The following is a 19,453-nucleotide window of genomic DNA, read 5'->3' as shown; positions in this document are numbered from 1 at the left end:
CGTTTGCTTCGTTTACGCCTTAAGATGCAGCGCTACTCATTTGTTGCTCGTTGGGTGCCCGGAAAACAAAACTCCGACGCTGATGCCCTCTCTCGAGCGCCGATCTATAAAGCAACCACTAGTGATGAACTGGTTGCTCTGATAAGTCTTTCCGGCAATCAGCTATCACAAACTGATCCGAATCTCGACCCAGTGTTAGAAAAGATTAAGTGTGCTGCAGCCATCGATCCGGTTATGGTAAAACTGAGAAATCAAATCATCTAAGGTTTTCCAAACGACAAGTGTAATTTAGACAGTGACTTGCGTCCCTTTTGGAGTGTAAAAGAACGTTTAGCAATCGATGACTCAGATGACATGATTGTAATGGGACCTCGTGTCGAAATTCCGCATTCTATTCGTGCAAACATCCTGCGTGATTTAGTGCAGATGCACCAAGGTGCAACAAAAACACGTCAACGAGCCCGTTTATCGGTATACTGGCCGAACATTGATAACGACATTGTGAACGCCACCAGAAATTGTGAAACGTGTACAAAACATCTACCTTCACAGCAACCAGAGCCGTTTCGAGTCCGTCCACCAGCAACGCGTCCGTTTGAACAAATCCATGCGGATCTAGGCGAAGTCAATGGCCGCCATTTTTTAGTGATGGTGGATTCATTCAGTGGTTGGCCTCATGTGGTTGCATTTCGTGACAGAAAAACAACAGCACACAATGTCATTGGCCATATCCGTAATTTTTTTTCTAGCGTAGGAGCTCCAGTCACCTTTTGGTCCGACAACGGGCCGCAGTTTGGTGCAGCAGAGTTCCAGCGTTTTCTCACGGATTGGGGGATTACTTCCCTCATGTCTTCACCATATTATGCTCAATCCAATGGCCGGGCTGAAGCAGAAATCGACTCAATGAAGACGCTCATCCGTGGATCATGGACAGCTGGCGCATTTAACGAAGAGAAATTCGCCAAAAGTATCCTGCTTTTCCGAAACGCGCCGCGATCTGGTGGAGCAAGTCCAGCACAGTTGATTTTCAACCGTCCGGTGCGTGACTGTCTACCAGCTCATCGCCGCTCATTCGCACCAGAATGGCAAAAAGCAGCCGATGTACTCGAGAAACGGGCGAGACGGTCCAAGGAGCTGCAAATAGCTCATTACAACAAGCATACGTGGCCCCTCGCTCCGTTTATCATAGGCAACCATGTCCTGATCCAGCATCCCATCAGTAAGCTGTGGTGTACCCCGGGAGTAATCGTAGAAGTCGGCCATCATCGAGACTACCTCATCAAGACTCCAGCCGGTTGGATTTTTCGGCGCAATCGGCGTTTTCTTCGCCCTCGCGTACCCGTATTTCCAGCTACTACACCAGCTACTACACCAGCTACTACACCAGTCCAGCCGGAAGTCGTTCAACCGCCGCAACCGGAACCAACCGAGCCACCGGTACGAGAGAATCCTGCTCCACCGATACAAGAAAATGCTATTCCACCGGTGTTACGCCATTCAACAAGGAAAAAACAGCCGCGGCGCCACTTCTTCCCAGCAGAGTGGACACAATAACACCCATCCCAGTCTCATGTTTACTTATTCATGGCTATGTGTGTGTTGCGTGTCCCCAGTTATTATTTTTCTCTAACATGTTTAAAAAGCAAAGTTAACAATGTACGTTATCTTTGCTCATTGAAAGGGGCGTGTGATGACGCCATCTGGCAACACCACACCCGTCGGCTCTATATATAGGGGAGAACCCCTTCCCTCTGCGTCAGTCTCTGTCTGCTCTTCATAGAGCACTGGTCGCAGGTGTATCCAATACACGTTAATCCAAGCCGCATCCTATTCTCTCATTCTAAGTTCATCACAATGAGGTGCTGACGATGGAATTCTTAAGCAAAGCAGCTGAAACATCCTGCCTGTCTAGTTCACAACATAGAAGAGCACGAAGAAGCTGGAAGCTCAGAATGTTGGAACGAGCTGAGGATTGGGAAAATTCAAGGCAAATTTTTTTTAAGCTTTTGTTGCATCTAAAGCATATGTCACCAATATTTGCTCTAAATGCTTCATGAAGTTGACATTGTACACCAAATGCAAAAGTTTTTACAACATATACTGCAATGTCTGTGATCAAGAAGAACATTTTGACTCTCCGTTCCATCAACGTTCCCTCTTCTCTGAAAACACTTCACAAATCCTGCTGCCTACTCAGTTTGTTAACTCTGATGGAAGAGTTATAAGTCAAGGTAAACAAAATATTTTATGTTGATTATGGACCTTTTAATTTATCTTGTTGACTTTAGAAGTATCTGTGCCTTGTGTGGCACCAACTACGTGCCCTTCATGTTTAAAAACTGGGACTTGTCATGTTCAGCCTGGCTTGAAAAAGATAGCCGTAATTACTACAGAAGGTAAGATTCAAGATTTTCTGATGGTATGGCACAGAAAATTTTTAATTCTCATTTGAAACAGGGCGTTTCGATTTAAATTGGGCTGAATTTAAATGTTCCGACTGTAAGGAGATCAGATCAGTAACGAATGCAGATTTTGTTGCTTCCGGATGGTGGCCTGGTTCCCCCACAACTAAATTGTATCTATTTTCAATGGATAATATTTGATGATTTGCAAATTTAACTACTCAAATTATTAATAAACGAATTAAAAATCAAATAAAAGCTGAAATTAACAAGTGATTTACCTGCGTCGGTCCACGGACCCATTGACATCCGGAACGGAAGACTGAAATGTCGGGCACGACGCCCATCCATCGACTCCTCACAGCGGAACATGGTCTCTGCTTCCATATAACCAAACCACACTTTCAAATTGCGTGTCAGATTTTCGCCCATGAATTCCAGCAAAGCCACATCGCCTCCACCATTTAACTTAAAATCATATACAAATAAATGATGAATACAAATTTCTATTTCGTAAGATGACGTAGCCTCGATTTGTTTCATCTAAACTAATAATAAAATGAAAGATAGACAGAAAATTGGGCGTTCCGCATTATGGGCCGTCATCCCGTGTTGATTGCAGTGGTTGGTTAGCCAACGGCGCACCGGTCAGCGTTTCGTTTACTTTTCAATGGGAAAAGACGAAATTTAAACTGGCGCCTAAAAATGATGGCCGCCGTCGTGCTCTTTCACGATTGGTTCATCCATATTTGCTTATTCCATATATAAAACTACGTTTAATGACGTTTTTCTAAGTGTAATCCTGTTCCTCGTGATAAGAGGATCACGAAAACTCACTGTTTATTAGTTTACGTGAAGCAAATATCCTGAACGGTGTACGGAAAGTTGGGTGTGTATCTACTTCAACCCCCCCTCCCCCAAAGGTGGAAAAATTGAATAATTTTTTGCATCCAAACAAAAGGTGCAATCATTATAAATTTTATGGCAATCGATAGCTCTCACCAAGAGCTTTCGATTTCCGTAAAAAAAATTACGAAATATTAATTTTGAAAGAAATCATTTCATGACGAAAAATTTTTCGTTTTATTGGCTAGACCGAGTTATGCGTTACAGCAAAAAAACGAAAATTTTTTCATCATGACATTCAATTTCGCCTACCGGTTTGGAGGCTCATTGTCCTTAAATATGTAAGATAAAGGCAAAAGAAATAACCTTATATCCAAGGAGAAATAGGACTGGTCAAAGGATAAATAGGATTGTTTAAATTGTGTTTAAAAAGTTGTCCTATTTCTCCCAGTCCTATTTCTACAGGAGAAATAGGACTGAAAATTTCCAGTCCTATTTTTCCAGTCCTATTCCGTTTCGGTCCTATTTCACCGCCAATCTTGGGGGAACCAGGCCACAAACCGGAAGCAACAAAATCTGCATTCGTTACTGTTCTGATCTCCTTACAGACGGAACATTTAAATTCAGCCCAATTTAAATCGAAACGCCCTGTTTCAAAGGAGAGTTAAAAATTTTCTGTCCCATACCATCAGAAAATCTTGAATATTACCTTCTGTAGTAATTACGGCTATCTTTTTCAAGCCAGGCTGAACATGACAAGTCCCAGTTTTTAAACATGAAGGGCACGTAGTTGGTGCCACACAAGGCACAGATACATCTAAAGTCAACAAGATAAATTAAAAGGTCCATAATCAACATAAAATATTTTGTTTACCTTGACTTATAACTCTTCCATCAGAGTTAACAAACTGAGTAGGCAGCAGGATTTGTGAAGTGTTTTCAGAGAAGAGGGAACGTTGATGGAACGGAGAGTCAAAATGTTCTTCTTGATCACAGACATTGCAATATATGTTGTAACAACTTTTGCATTTGGTGTAGAATGTCAACTTCATGAAGCATTTAGAGCAAATATTGGTGACATGCTTTAGATGCAACAAAAGCTTAAAAAAAATTTGCCTTGAATTTTCCCAATCCTCAGCTCGTTCCAATATTCTGAGCTTCCAGCTTCTTCGTGCTCTTCTATGTTGTGAACTAGACAGGCAGGATGTTTCAGCTGCTTTGCTTAAGAATTCCATTGTCAGCACCTCATTCTCTAGGACATTTCTTCTTTCCTGGTGAATGTCTCTTGAACCAGTCAAGACTTCAACGTTTGTTTCTTCAACTAAGGTGCTAGCACAGAGTTCTTCAACTATTTCACTGTTGCTTACATTCCCAAAATTGCAATCTTCTTGAAGAGCAGTGCTCAATGCTTTGGTTTTTGTCTGGGCCTTAACACCTTTTGGGTTGGTCTGAGATTTTTAATGGCCCAGTTTAACCATCCCTGTCCCAGCAAAAGGTTGCTTCAACCTTTTAAATTTTTTAAACTCGTTTCCTCTATCTCGACGGGCTCTAGACTTTAGAAGTGAACTGGCACTTTGCGACTTTCTTTCCACTATTTTCGTCGTTGCTTTTTCACTCACTTTTCCACCATGCAACTTTTCCATTTTGACAGCAAACTATGTTTCAAAATTGTGAAATGATTTCAAATGCTAATCGATACGTAATGCAATCTACTTACCTATCGAATAGACGATAAGTACCGTTCTTCGTAGGGTAAAAAGTGACGCCGCAGCTATTGAATACGCATCGTTTAGTCGTGCGCGACCATGTTGTCTTCAGCAGACAATGAAGGTCCAGCAACGGGCTCAAGATAATTTGAGATGCTTTGGTCGCTTAGGTTTTCAACAGCTTCAGCCAAGTTACCTAATATGTGTAGCAGATGGTTATAATTGAGATAAATTTGATGTATAGAATCCATACTAACCTGACTTGTTGCTTTTTGAGGAGGGTTTGACTTAATTCCATCAATATAAGTTGTCTTTATCATCCTAGTTTTTGTTGACTCAGACATTACACTTTCCGGAGCTTTCTTCCTAGATCTTTTGGGAGCCGATTCCTCCTCCTTCCACACAATCGTTTTTTTCCTACTCTTTTAAAATTCCATAATGAATTTTGATCAGATTTTGATTCAGAAATGTGAACAATAAGCTAGGGAGATCAACTGCTAAAAAATGGATCTGTCAAATCATACGACGAAAGTGCACCTTAAAAGTCTCTACGAGAAAACAAAAGACGGTTGTATTCCGTGATCCCATGTAAAAGCTGGCTTGTAAAAGGGTTGTCCTAGGCCAACCCTTTTACCTAATTCTCAGAGCCAAAGGGTTGGCCTAGGTGACGGAGACCAAGTTGGCTCAGACACGTAGTTTAATACGGCGAATAGACCAGTTTCGGATGCTGCGTTGCAAAATTTAAAAAATCCAGAGGGGTTTCGATTGCAGGGGGAGATAGGAAAAAAGGGGGTTTTTGATTTATTTACCCTAGTAATACTTTTCCAATTCAGAAAATGTTCTAAAATACTGCACTTTAAGACATTCTGCGTCTTCTCCAGTCTTTATAAATAATTAATCATCCCTAGTTTATCCATGAAAATTAATTCAAGTAAAAGGCTAGGTAGTAATACTTTTCCAATTCAGGAAATGTTCTAGAATACTACACTTTAAGACATTCTGCATCTTCTCCAGTCTTTATAAATAATTAATCATCCCTAGTTTGTTGGGTGATTCAAATGTGGATATGGGGATAATGGATAAACGATTTTTAATTAGTCTCGTATTTTAATTAGTCCTCTAATTAAAATTACACTTCGGTCGCTTCGCGACCTCGTGGAATTAACAATTACACTCCCAATACAATACTCACTTTAACGGTGACTTCAAAGATCAATAACTCGGAACTTATTTGAGTTAACACTGCTTCCGTTACCGTGGTACCAACTAACTCGCGATGATAAAACTTTTTAAATGTCGATTCTCTCGACCAGTTAGCTGTTTTTAGGACGGTATCCTCCGGGATACCTTGCTTTACAGCTTTAGAGGCAGCAGCACCGCGGGTAGAGTGGGCAGAAAATGATGACGGGTCTAGACCAGCGTAAGATAAACACGTCTTGATCCAGCGACCCAATGTAGAGGAACCGACTGGTTTGTGAGGTCTTCTAATTGACAAAAAAAGAGCAGACGAGTCTGGATCTCTCCATTCTCTAGAGATAGCAACATAAGACTCAAGGCACTCCACCGGGCAACATTTGCCTTTAAAACGAGGTAGCACGAATGATTTAAGTGGACCCGAATGCTGCGCCTTCTTCGGTTGGGTGAGGGAGAAACTGGCTGCTGTTGGGGAAAATCTTAATGAATGAAAGGAAATAGACATAATTTCAGATACATGAGAGATAGTGGCCAGAGCCAATAAAGTGGCTAACTTTTTAGATAAGACAGCGGCACCGAGATCAGAATTATTGGGCAAGGAGTCCAAATAAATTAAGACAACCTCTGGATCCCAAAGGGAATTATATCTGGCTTTAGGAGGCTTACGAACAGCCTTTTAGCAATTGCACAACAGTAGGGTGTTCCCCTATTTTGTATCCGTCAATGGGGTCGAGAGTGGAGGAAAGCATTGAACGAGATGTATTGACGGAACTGTATGAGGAATTAGAATTAGCCAAATCTGTCAGAAATTGCAGAATGGTTATCAAAGAAGAAGACAAGGGATCCGAACCCTGTTTGTGGTTCCAATTAACCCAATTCTTCCAGGCGGACTAGTAACTAGCTGTTTTGGACTCACGGAACCCTTCCATGAGAAGGTCGACAGTCTCTTTTGAAAATCCTTTACTTTCAAAACGTCGCCTGACAATTTCCACGCGACTAGAAGGAATTTCTTTGACTGAATTAACGGGTGTGGCTCTAGCATTGGCGAGTGTAACAAGAGTCGATGCAAGGTTAGAATTCGAGGAAATTCGATCGACATTTGCAATAGAAGGGGGAACCAAGGCTGAGAGGGCCAAAGAGGGCCCACGAGAACAAGATCCGCCTTCTCTTTCTTTATCTTGGACAAGCAGCGTGGGATGAGAGAAAATGGGGGAAAGGCGTAGCCGAGAAACTTCCGTCAATTCAATGCGAATGCGTTGATCGCCGAAGCTTTGGGTTGCGGTAGCAAACTCACGAAATTGGGAAGCTGAGCGTTCCAGGCCGACGCAAAGAGGTCGATTTGTACAGTCCAAATGTTCGATAGTTGTTTGAACCTGTCTTGCAGCAGCATCCAATCGCTCGAGTCGGGCGCCGTCCTCGACGCCTCGTCTGCAATAACGTTAGAATTTCCCGGTAAATGCGAGGCCAAAATGCGAATATTGCGAGCTTCACACTATTGAATGATCTGAGCCACGATGATAGAAAGAGCTCTTGAATGCGTACCCCTACACTTATTAATATAAGCGAATGCTGTGGAGTTATCTAAGAATAACTGAATAGAAATGCTTTCTGAGGCGTTTGCAAATGCTTGTAACGAAAAATATGCAGCTAAAAGCTCCAATTCGTTAATATGCCGATCTGCATCGGTCTTTGTCCAAGGTCCCCGAGACCGAGAGCCATCGCAAACTGCACCCCAGCCAGTAAGGGAAGCGTCAGAAAAAATAACCAAATTAGGATTATCAGGAAAAAAGGATTTGCCGTTAAAAAGTTTGAGATGAGATGCCCACCAAACCAAATCGGCCTTGGCGGGTTCAGTGAGAAAAACTATTTTGTTTAAATCTCCATGGGCTTGCGACAGATAGAAATTTTGTAAATTCCTAAAATAGCCTTGAGCAAAGGGGACTGAGGGGATAGCCCATGAAAAATTTCCCATGACCTTGGCCAGGTCCCGCAATTTTACTCGCCCAGCCTTATCCGACATAATGTCGTTGCAAAGTTTTACAATAGATTTTACTTTATCCGGGGGCAATGAGAAAGATAGGCTAAGAGAGTTAACCATCATGCCCAGATACTCAATGATTTGTTGAGGCACAATAACCGATTTTTTAAAATTAATAAAAAAACCCAGTGATTATAATAGACTGATAATGAACTCGAGGTCAGCGAGAAGACCATCCCTAGATTGGTTTAAGATAAGCAAATCGTCAAGGTAAATGATTAACCGGATGCCACGCTCGCGTAAATAGGCCACAACAGGTTTTAAAAGTTTCGTAAAGACTCGCGGGGCTGAACAGAGGCCAACAGCGAGACAGAGATACTCATAGAGGTTGCCTTTCCAAAAGAAACGGAGAAACTTAAAGTGCTCGGGTGACAGGGGCACTAAAAGATAAGCATCCTGTAAATCAAGTTTTACCATCCAATCACTATGTTGAAGAAGGTATTTGACGCAATCCAGACCTTCCATTTTAAAATGCTGGTAAGAGATGAATGCATTCAGACATTTTAAATTAATGATAGGCCGCCAACCACCCAATTTCTTTGGAACGGCAAACATGTTGGAAATGAAACTGTCGGTAGAGTTAGAATTAACAGGCCAAATTGCACCTTTTGCCAGTAGAGATGTGATTTCCTGGTCGCAGACAATTTCCCTCTCTTTAGACATAATACACCCTGAAGGGGTGAAATGTTGGACGGGGGGTTTAACAAAGTCAATGGCATAACCGTGATTGACTGTAGACAAGATCCATTGATCATCAGAAAGAGAGAGCCATGCGTCTGCGAATTTGCTCAAACGACCCCCAACATGTGACTGAACGGAAGACATTTTCAGAAAAATAGGGGGTGTGAAACCATGAGAAGAACAGACATACCTGTTGTTGGCGCCCTGGGCCGTCTGCCTGAAGTAGGGATTCCCCTTGTCGTTCTTCCCGCCTTTGTTGAAACCACTACTCTGGTTATTACGGCTGACGTACGAGCTTTGATTGCGGCCGCCATTGCGCCGATTGGAATTGCCACCATTCTGGCTGTGCGAGGGACCGCCATCGCGTCCGATTTTCGCCAACTTGGCGTCGTCATCAACTTCTTTTACCATGACGTCTATGAATTTTGAGCCAAACAAACGCTCACACTCACGAGAAGAGAATGCCCGTGGGTCCTTCAGCAATGGTTTCATGGACGGGGCCACATGGCGAATCACATTTTCACGTCGCAATTTGGAAACATTTGCAAATGCAGAGCCCATTAAACGGAGAGATGATTCTACACTGTTCAATAACGGATCGTCCACTCTCATCTGGTTCCAAGCATGCAGCATTGGCCGCATTGAGTCCATCATCTGATATTGAATTGACTTCAACATAGTCTCTTGAAAGTTTTTCAATTTAGGCAGGTTCTTGGCTCTCAGCCACTTTCTTTCCATGGACTCATCCAGCTTATGGCAAAATAAATCAAACGAACTGTCGAAGACTGGCTTGAAGTTAAGACGCAATGCCTTGGCCTCGCTGTTAGGTAAGCCTTGAACTAGCCACTTACGAACCTGACGGGATTTAGAGGCATAAATGTTAAACGTTTTTTCAGCGGCAGCAACCACGTTTGGCGAACGGCTGCGAGACCGAATCCTGGAAGCTGAGCGTGTACGCGAACGCGGGATGGAACGAGATCGCGATCGGGACGGGCTACCACGCGGACGATTATCTTGATCGCGCTGAGTTGAGTTGCTACGAGCATGGCTATCACGAGGACGATTATCCCGATCGCGCTGAGTTGAGTTGTTACGAGCATGGCCATCACGTGGACGACTATCTCGATCGCGTGAGTTGCTACGAACACTATTAGGCAAAATAGATAAAATATCTTGATCAGGAACAGATACTCGCGAATCGATAGGTGAATTCCCCCGTGGAGGATTCACCGAAGAAAAAAGAGCACGTTGGCGTAGAACTGAAGCGCTAGATTCAATCGAAGCAGCAGACATTTTTATGTCGTCACTCAGAAGGAGCTAAAAGATTTTTGAGGTAGTGACGGGTATTCTCCCGTATGCTGGCGATGGCGCTGCTATCGCTTCTTGAGAGGAGCTAAATACAGTGTTCCACACCGTTAAAGTGAGTATTGCATTGGGAGTGTAACTACTTTCTACCCACATGAAGTATGCTCCTTCCGGTGAGCAAATAGAAAATGCGGAAAAAAATATCGTGGCAGCCCTGATGACTCTCGTCGCCAACACTGGACTCGGCCGCTTTCCTGAAACCACCCCCACATAACACAAGGCAGTCCGTCGAATGTCCGACAGATATCGGGGTCGGATGTTGAGTACATCTTTTTGATATCCTCCGGACAGCCCGATATCCGATTTGGATGTCCTATGGATGTAATTTTTTTTTGTTTTGTCCGCCCTTAATAGCGCTGTCGGACATTCTAAGGATATCCGAACGGGCTTTCATTTGGCTATAAATATGACATGTATTGGACCTCTAATCTTGAAAAAACATTAGGGTATATCAGGATTCGTACTCGGGTCTCCCGCACCACAGTCGAATATTATTCCACTGTGCCAAACTATAGATAAGATGTTTATCATTTTCGAACAATACGATCCAATTGTTGTAAAACACTTGAGCTCTTTCGATAACAAATCACATACAGGATTTTTAAGAAGTCAAGATGATGTCGAACTTAGGTTAAACCAAAAGTGTATAAATTGAAATTAAACAATTTATACTAAATAATTTTTGAATTTTAAAGTTCAGCATGATTTATTAAGTTTAAAGTAGTTTTTTATTATTTGAAATTAAAATCCTATCAAAAGTATACTTGCTTTGAATATTATTAGATACCGAATAATATTTATTTTCTGTAAGTTAGTTTCCAGTGGCTTGGTTCCCGTAAGCTAAACGGAAAGCCTGTGCAAACAAACTCACGACTTATATATATTTTATTCATTTTTTGTAATAAATAAAAAAAAAACCATCCGGCAAATAGATAATTACTCCTTTATTTTTTCAATGTTTCGTATTAAATGCTGGACTCAAAAGAAAAATACGATCAAGGGAAAAATTGGAACATGGTTAAGTTCTTCCCTTTTGGAAACAAAGAAATTTTGACAATTAATAATGAAACCGAGTGATCGGCCCCAATTAGTTCTAATCGAGTTAACCGCCCCGCACCGATAAAGTGCATTCAGGGTTGAATTGAGGTGCCACTTTTTCAACCGGGGCGGTGCGGGGAAAAATTTGAAGTTAACCCGTTTCCCCGACGCAATTTAAAAAAATGCTGTTCTTTCGATTTCAGAGTAAAAATCGGGTCAAACGGGTAGAACGAGCTATTATCGGGTTTGTTATCGGATCGATCGGGTGAAGCAGTCAATCGATAATGTTTTTTTGCAATGATGAATCGATTGATTGCAATCCAATTGATTGCAAAACCCCGATTGAATTCGGGGAGAAGAATATTCCACCCTGAGCCACGCCTCGATGGCCCGAAATGAGAAACCCGATTTGCAAAAAAGCGCCCCGATTGGCTCGAGGCCGATCCTTAAATGAAACAATTGAGAATCTTCTTGGCTGTTGGAAGGAAGAATATAATTTTCGCACATCCATTGCACTTCCAAGGTGACTAGCCGATGGACATCCCTGGAACTACCCATTGAGTACTTAGATATCTAACGGATGTTCGGCCATGATTCGGACATCCGACGGCAGAAATGTGCTATATGGACCACGTTAATGGACAACTGGGAAGCTGCTGCCAATCTAGATCCCGCCGCACCTCCTCCATCCTTCATTTCCAACATCATCAACGAAGTCAACCAAAACGTCACCGAAGCCGACATGAGTTGCATAGTCGAAGAGTTCTTGCAATCATGGAACATCGAAGCTAAACTGTTTGCTTGCGCAAGTTGCGGTATAAAGGCTTTTGAAATGGGAAACGATCAATCGCATTCCATATCCATTAAAGAACTAGACAGCTTGTTAATTTAGGATGCAGATAGAGATGAATTGTTGGATATACCATTGAAATTCAGGTAAAATATTAAGCATTTCTTATTATAAACATCGTTTCATAATTTTTCTTATAATTACTTTATTAGATCAATGACTAGTTATTACCAATCAACCAGCACCAGCCTTTATTATCATCTCCACAGAGAATTCGTAAGAATAAACGCAGCAACTGAGAACCAACAAGAAGAAGAATGTGCAACGTTATGTCTCCCATGTTACGACACAGTCATCCACGGGAAAAAAATTCCCATTCTATCTCTCGCTGCGGGAATCGATTTCGGCAACACTGACCGCATTTTCTTGCTTAAATTGACATTGGCAGAAGAACATGTTATTGCTACGGCGAGATTATTCATCTTGATCATCAAACTAGCGGGATATCAGCATGCCGAGCGTCAAAGCGGCAAATTAGGCCACGCCATAGTTTTTCCCCAGTACGGCTAGCAGTTGGAAACAGAGCTTTGCAAAACGAGAGTTCAACACCACACAGGAATCTTTCCAGCCTTGGACAATTTTTTTTGACAGCCTCAGCATCGCTTTCGTCGGTTCCGATTTTCAATGGGCGGCGATGGTAGCTAACAAGTCTCACCGCGCTTTCAAACCGCTACGAGTGCGCTCAGCTGTTATCTACATGTGGTTGGCAGCTTTGAAAGCGTGCAACTCACGCTATCGAGACATCATCATTGATGAATCTGAAGAGATGCATGCGACTCTAGAATCCATTACCGAACAACTCATTCAACGAACCACCGTCGTAGGCGACGAATCCGAAATCCAGATTGATCGACTTGTTCATCAACAAGCTCAAACACCAGACACCATCAACGATGTGAATAGCGATGATCAGTTAAACGACGACCCAACTAATTATTCCATGTCTTTCCTCACCAGATCCGGTTGCCCTGAAGTGCAAGATACTTCAGCTTCGGTTGTCGCATTAAAAAGTATAATTTATTTCAAAGCAATAACGACGCTCTTTAACAGTAAAATAACACCACATTTTCCCCAAAAAAATAGGTAAGGCTACTTCTATAGCTGATGCTCACAACACGGAACAAGACGACGCTGCCAACGATCAGGTTCCAGCGCAACCTGACTCCCTTCAAGAAACAGCCGAACAAGCAGACACATGTATCAATATTGAGCAAAGTGCGGAACCTCTAAACGAATTTGAACAAAACGATTATCTTCTTTATTCCGCATTTCCTCGTCTGTTTCCTTTGGGTAAAGGACTCAGACGAACCGGGAGCGTACCACAAAAAGATGTCTATCATGTGGACAATCAGTGGCATGGCAAATTTGCCAAATGCTTGCGTTTTCAATTTCTGCTCTTCGATCAATTGCAGCGTCACTCGGCAGCTAGAGCCGTCAAAGCTAGCGTCCTCTCAAACACTGTATCAATGACGAAATTCAGTGAAATGATCTCAGATCCATCATTCATGGGCAAACTGGAGCACGCCAAATATCATCCCAATACCGCAGAATCCAAAGCCCTCCTGGAAAAAATGACACCTCACATTTCTTTGGTCAACCGAAAAGTTCCCTACAGTGCGGCCGAGAGAACAGGTGCAGTAGGTCATCTGATGAACATGGTGCGTTATTACGGCACTCCCAGTATTTTCAATACGATATCGCAAGACGATGTTTATGGAATGCTCAACATTCGTTTAACGTTGGACATGCGAGACAACTGTACATTTCCTGCAACAGAAGACGGATTTGCCGAAGCTATGTGTCGCCAAGAAACAGAATTCCATTCAGTCCCCATCAGCCCCGCCCTCAGAATACTGCTGGCCGAAGGACCCGCTTTTGCCGCTAACATGTACTACAAAATTTCAAAAGTCGTCTCGGCCACCTGTTCGGAACGCCACCAGACTGCTCGGGAAAAAAGAAAAGTATTCCACTACCCAAGCGAAAAGCGGGAATATTTGGAGCACCAATAGCCGCATTCGGATGCACAGAGGAGCAAGCGCGAGGCTCCCTGCACATGCATAGTCTTTTTTGGGGAGGCTTGACACCGTCTATGCTTCAAGCCGTCGGAGGCATTCCAGTGATAGCTCATCACATCTCAAACGCCCTCGATTGAATAATCATGGCTCAACTGCAACCGCAAATTCATATTCGTCATCTACTGCGAGATCTGCACAACGAATCTCCTGCTCATGCGGCACTGTTTAAATGTAACAACCCCATCACACAAAAATCGCTATTCATCGATGATTTCCAATGCACCGTCGATTTGAGCAACGTCCATCAACACGGACCGTCGTGCTTTAAAAAAACGACCGGCAAAAGATGTTGCCGATTTGGCAGACCAGCACCTTTGAGAAATCAAACAGGTCAGGAACAAATTGTCTCATTGAAAGCGAATAACAACAAGCCCGATATTTCTTTCGATGTTTTGAAAACAATTCTTTCACCGACGGTAACAACCACTACCCATCGCGAGTATTCCAGAATTCCAGTAGCAGCACGCGATAGTCGAATGATCATGTACTACCTCAGAAGACCTGCAATCCTACAAATTAGATCAGATCACTTTGTGGAGAACAATCCGCTCGTCGCAAGATTGATTCTTTCGAAAGAAATGCAACAAGAATTCAACGACCTCCCAACATCAGACCAAGAAAAACTTAACCATGCCCTAGTGGGAAGAAACGGACTCGTCGTTGAGTATAGTCCCGTTCAATCGGCCGTCGTCGGATGCAACACCAACGCTAGTCTCTTGGGAAGCGATGCCCAAACCAAAGCAGCCCTGTGCTACGTACTAAAATATGTCACAAAACCACCGGCGGAATTAGCCCATTCATTATCTCTTCTTCATCATGCCAGAAGAACCATCGAACTCCATCCATCCAAAGCAGCAGACAGTGGCTCAATCATTCGTACGGGCATGCACTATCTCAACCGAATAGTCAACCAACTCAACGGAGCCATCGAAATATCCGCTCCAATGGCAGCGGTAGCCATTCAAGGTATGCCAGCCGAATTGTGTACCGATAGTTTCTCGGTAGCTTACGTTACAGCCGCCGTCGCTTACGCCAAACATCATCACCAGGCATGCCGCATCACCAACGAAGACACATGTGCCGAATTCTACAATTTTGACGCAAACAACTCGTCAATTGATGAATTGGAAAAAGAAACTCAAAGCAACGAAGACATCATTATAGACGAAGATGACAACACCTTCAACAATGAAGCACTCGTGACCGACCAAGTGCCCTCTCATGACCAAGAAATCCCTATAGACCACATTTTAGAAGCTGAAGATCACGAAGACATCGTTGTCATCAACGACAAGTCCGAAACTGAACAAACGCTTGATGAATTTTTCAGTCAAACAGATTCCATGATATTGTCTCCCGAACAACAACATCGACTAACAACACAGTCAGACGAAGGTGTGATTTCCACAGCGACCATTTACGTCGCCGACAAGAAAATCGTAGCCGTACCTTAACATCTACACTACGCTTTTCGAGGTCCTGACTTGAGCATCTTAAGTCTCTTTGAATACGTTGCTCTTATCGACGTCATTCCCAAACATTGGGGAAAAGCACCAACTGAGAAATTTGAAGATGAGCCGGACACCGGAGGTCGTGCGTTCAACGCCACATTCAATTTTTTGCCAGCGCATCCGCTACATGGTAGATTAAAAAAACATTTTTCTCATCACCAAAAAAACACTCACCTATATTTTTATATTTTATTTACAGAAACTCACGTTCAAAGGATCCGCTCAAAAACGAAAATCCCCGTTTTGATAGGAAACCCCTCCACAACCCCCCACGCCTAAACCTGCGGAAATGACACCAGCTTGGATAGCTCAAGCGCGCAAATTTGCAGATTATTTCCTCACACTTTACCGGCCGTGGAGCACGCAAACCAGCGATGGCGGAACGTTACCAGGCTCGACAATGTGGAACGATCTTTGCCACCACATGCACACACCGGATCACGGTGAAAACAATCAACAGCTACTCTCTTTTTTAGATCGAGTTCGTTGCAAATGGATCACCAACGCTGCTCACTTTCTCCGCATCGCTGGCGACGACCGAACAGCAGCCAGCAAGTATCGTTGCCAATGTGCCACAGTGTGGAACACCAAAGATGGCAGCGAATCCCTACGCTCTACTTTCCAACCGGAAGAAGGAACTGCGCTTTTGTCAAACGAAGTTCGTATTCAAGAAGCGATAGCGGCTACGGCTGCCCAAGAAAACATGAATATCTTGCGAGATAAAACATCCGTTGATGATTTACTAGAGAGAGCCAATCACTCCCACTTGGAATATTATCAAGCAGCAGAATTCGCTCTACGACGCCTCTTTTAACCGACAGAACAACAGCGAACTGCAACCCACATGATGTTCTCCACCAATCAGATCCTGCGATCGAATGAAGACAACAGCAATATCAGCAATATTTTGATGCAATTAAGAGCAGATATCATTCATCCGCCGTGTATCGACGACAACGACGACACCATTCTTCCCGGCGCTTGGACAACCAGCAAAAACGTCCCTGAAGGAACAAAACTTTCAGATCAACTCAATCCGAATCAAAAAATCATTTGAAATCTGGTCAACGACTATTTTGACAAATTAAGAAAGTTCAAAGACGGTCAACTCGCTAAACCGACACCCATTCATCTGTTGGTACACGGAGGACCCGGCACTTGAAAATCATTCCTTGCCGAATGCATTCAAGAAAGCGCCACAAAACACAAATTCACCATTGCTTGCGTCGCTCCAACTGGCATCGCCACCAGTAACTTGCCAAACGGAAGAACAATGCACAATTTTGCTTCCATTCCTATCTTTCACGACACTCACATCTTTCTCCCCAAACTCAACGACGTCAAATTGACTACTTTTCAAGAACGCGCTCAACACGAAACACTTGCGTGCAAAATCATCGATGAAATTTCTTTCGTAGGACCCGAAATGTTCGCTCAAGACGAAAGCAGGATGAAACAAATCATGGGGAACGACGAAGTTTACGACGGCGTCGCCGTTATCATCATGGGAGATTTCAATCAACTACCTCCAGTCGCTCCAACAGAATCGTTGTACGCATCTCTTCTCAAATCAATCAACATCACAGCTCCCGCCAAAGCCAATTCAACTTCTACAAGACCCAATACGCAGGGCGCGCGTTTATTCGCACAATTCCGAAAAATCGAACTCAACCAACAAATGTGAGCCCAAAATGATCCAGATCACATCGAGTTTCTTAATAAACTGCGCTTCGCCTCAAGCGACCCCAAAACAAGATCAATAGACACCATCAACCGACTGAAAATCATTTCACGCATCGATATTGATCGCGATCCCACTTGGACGAACGCACCCATAGTAGTGACTAGTAATCAAGAACGCTATCGCATCAACGAGCACCAGTCGCTCATGCTGGCCAAAAAACAAAACTGTCCGAGAATCATTTGGTTCCAACCCATCCTCGTAATCGTAGCTAATGCCCTCAATCAAAACCAAACCAACTATCTTTACGCCACGTCTCCACAATTCAAAGGCATTTTCGTGGCAGGCGCACCCACTTTTCTCATGTCTAACATCAATCCCAAACGAGGATTAACCAACGGTACTCCAGTTACCTTTCACTCGTTAGTACTCGATCCCAAAGAAGATCATCAACGAATGCTAACCGCCATGATAGAAGGTAATACGGAAGACGTCCACCTGCAATACAATCCCATCCACATTTTGGTCAAAATCACCAACGCCAATCCCGTCGATTTCATCGGTCTAACAGCAGTAGAAGGAGAAGTCGTCATTCCTCTTTCGCAAACACACACCAGCAAAACATTTCCTATCACGGTCCCAGGAAAACTCAACAAGATCAAACTTCAAACCACATCACACGGCATCGATTTGGGATTCTCCGTGACCCTGCACAAAATACAGGGACAAACATGCTCAAAATTAATTGTTGATCTCAATCACAGACCCTTTATGCCACAAGTTACTTTTCCTGAATTGTACGTAGCAGTGTCTCGCGTTCGACGAGGAGAAGACCTTCGAATCATGCCCATTCAACCGAGTAGCAGAAACCTGAAATTTCTCACCGCACTACAACCGTCCCAAAAACTAGTCACTTGGATGAAGGGATACAATGCGCACGGCGACTGGGATTCGAAACGCATTCCAACCGACCCACTACCAACGTCGCTTACTACTCAACAAAAAACTTGAGCCAAATCATCGAAACGTCCCGCTTCATCTACGCTGTCAACAAATACACAACCTGATAATAGTAAAAAATGTTTGCATTTCTAATTTAAAGCCTTTTTCATAGTTGCTATCTATTTAAATAATTTAAACCTCAATTATGTTGTAATTCTTTTTATTTTACAAACATTTATCAATCTAGTTTCACCTCAAAAACGCCTGATTTCACGAAAAACAATACCGAATGTAAACCATCGAAATCGTCCAGCTTCACCCAAACTATCCACTTCGTCTACACAACAGTCCACCAATACTAAGCGTAATTCAAAAATTTGATATTTCGGGAATTTGTTCTCGTAGTAATAATGTTCTTCTCTAACAGAATTTTCAAGTCGACCAAAGAAGCCCACCAAACAACAAAAAAAGAATAATTTGTAATGTTTGCAGTCAAACATATTTGAAGACGATTTGAAACGGAATTCTATTTAATGTAATACATGTTTTGGTCTAAAAAATCAAACGTAACTAGTTTCAAACGCATTTATTTATAATATTAATTTATAAAACGAACCTATTACAAAAAATTATCATAGATTACATAAGTATTATTAATAGTTCACGTCGTCGACGAGAAATAAGGAGATGGCTCACTCCACGTAAAGCCCAGCAGTCGACATTTTCCCTCCTCCCCCTCTCTAGCAGACGAATTCGACTGCGCTGCTCCTTTCGGCCAGCTCCGGAATCGTGGCTGTACTTGGCGGTAAGGACGGTATGGTTTAAAACGTGAAGGGGGAGCGCTACTAGGAAATCCTTACCGCCAATCACAAACCGGCGGGAACCTAAAAAATTTGAATTTCGACCGAATAAATAAAAATATAAAATGAAGAAAAACACCAACAGACTTGAAAATTTGCCCAGACACGTAGTTTAATACGGCGAATCGAATAAAAAATAAATAAAAACGAAAAGTTCCCCAGTTTACACGCGATAATTCCCTCCAATTGACAACCAATCAAAACCCGGCTGGAACCCCTGGGGAAACAATAAACATTTTGGGGCCCATAACCACGGGATAGCAT

At 42.9% G+C, this 19,453-nt stretch overlaps 2 protein-coding genes and 2 pseudogenes across 2 annotated transcripts; 2 read left to right on the top strand and 2 right to left on the bottom strand.

Moving 5' to 3' along the window:
• Positions 1-354: 354 nt before the first annotated feature.
• Positions 355-2,387, top strand: LOC123470719 (uncharacterized protein K02A2.6-like). The gene has a single exon (XM_045171312.1). The coding sequence runs from the start codon at positions 355-357 to the stop codon at positions 1,552-1,554; it is 1,200 nt and encodes a 399-aa protein (XP_045027247.1). The 3' UTR covers positions 1,555-2,387.
• Positions 2,388-3,545: 1,158 nt separating this feature from the next.
• Positions 3,546-5,624, bottom strand: LOC116918183. The gene is made up of 6 exons (XM_032923811.2): positions 5,492-5,624; positions 5,212-5,371; positions 4,966-5,150; positions 4,123-4,903; positions 3,958-4,065; positions 3,546-3,896 (listed from the first exon to the last, which is right to left on the bottom strand). Exons 4-6 carry the CDS (start codon positions 4,481-4,483, stop codon positions 3,616-3,618), a joined length of 750 nt encoding a protein of 249 aa, XP_032779702.2. The 5' UTR covers positions 4,484-4,903; positions 4,966-5,150; positions 5,212-5,371; positions 5,492-5,624; the 3' UTR covers positions 3,546-3,615.
• Positions 5,625-6,122: 498 nt separating this feature from the next.
• Positions 6,123-10,160, bottom strand: LOC116918641 (annotated as a pseudogene).
• Positions 10,161-10,317: 157 nt separating this feature from the next.
• Positions 10,318-18,398, top strand: LOC116918640 (annotated as a pseudogene).
• Positions 18,399-19,453: the final 1,055 nt, after the last annotated feature.

Source organism: Daphnia magna, linkage group LG3 (genome assembly GCF_020631705.1).
Source record: "Daphnia magna isolate NIES linkage group LG3, ASM2063170v1.1, whole genome shotgun sequence".
Lineage (NCBI taxonomy): Eukaryota > Metazoa > Arthropoda > Branchiopoda > Diplostraca > Daphniidae > Daphnia > Daphnia magna.
The sequence above is the reverse complement of the archived record's forward strand: the minus strand, read 5'-3'. Positions and strand labels throughout refer to the sequence as shown.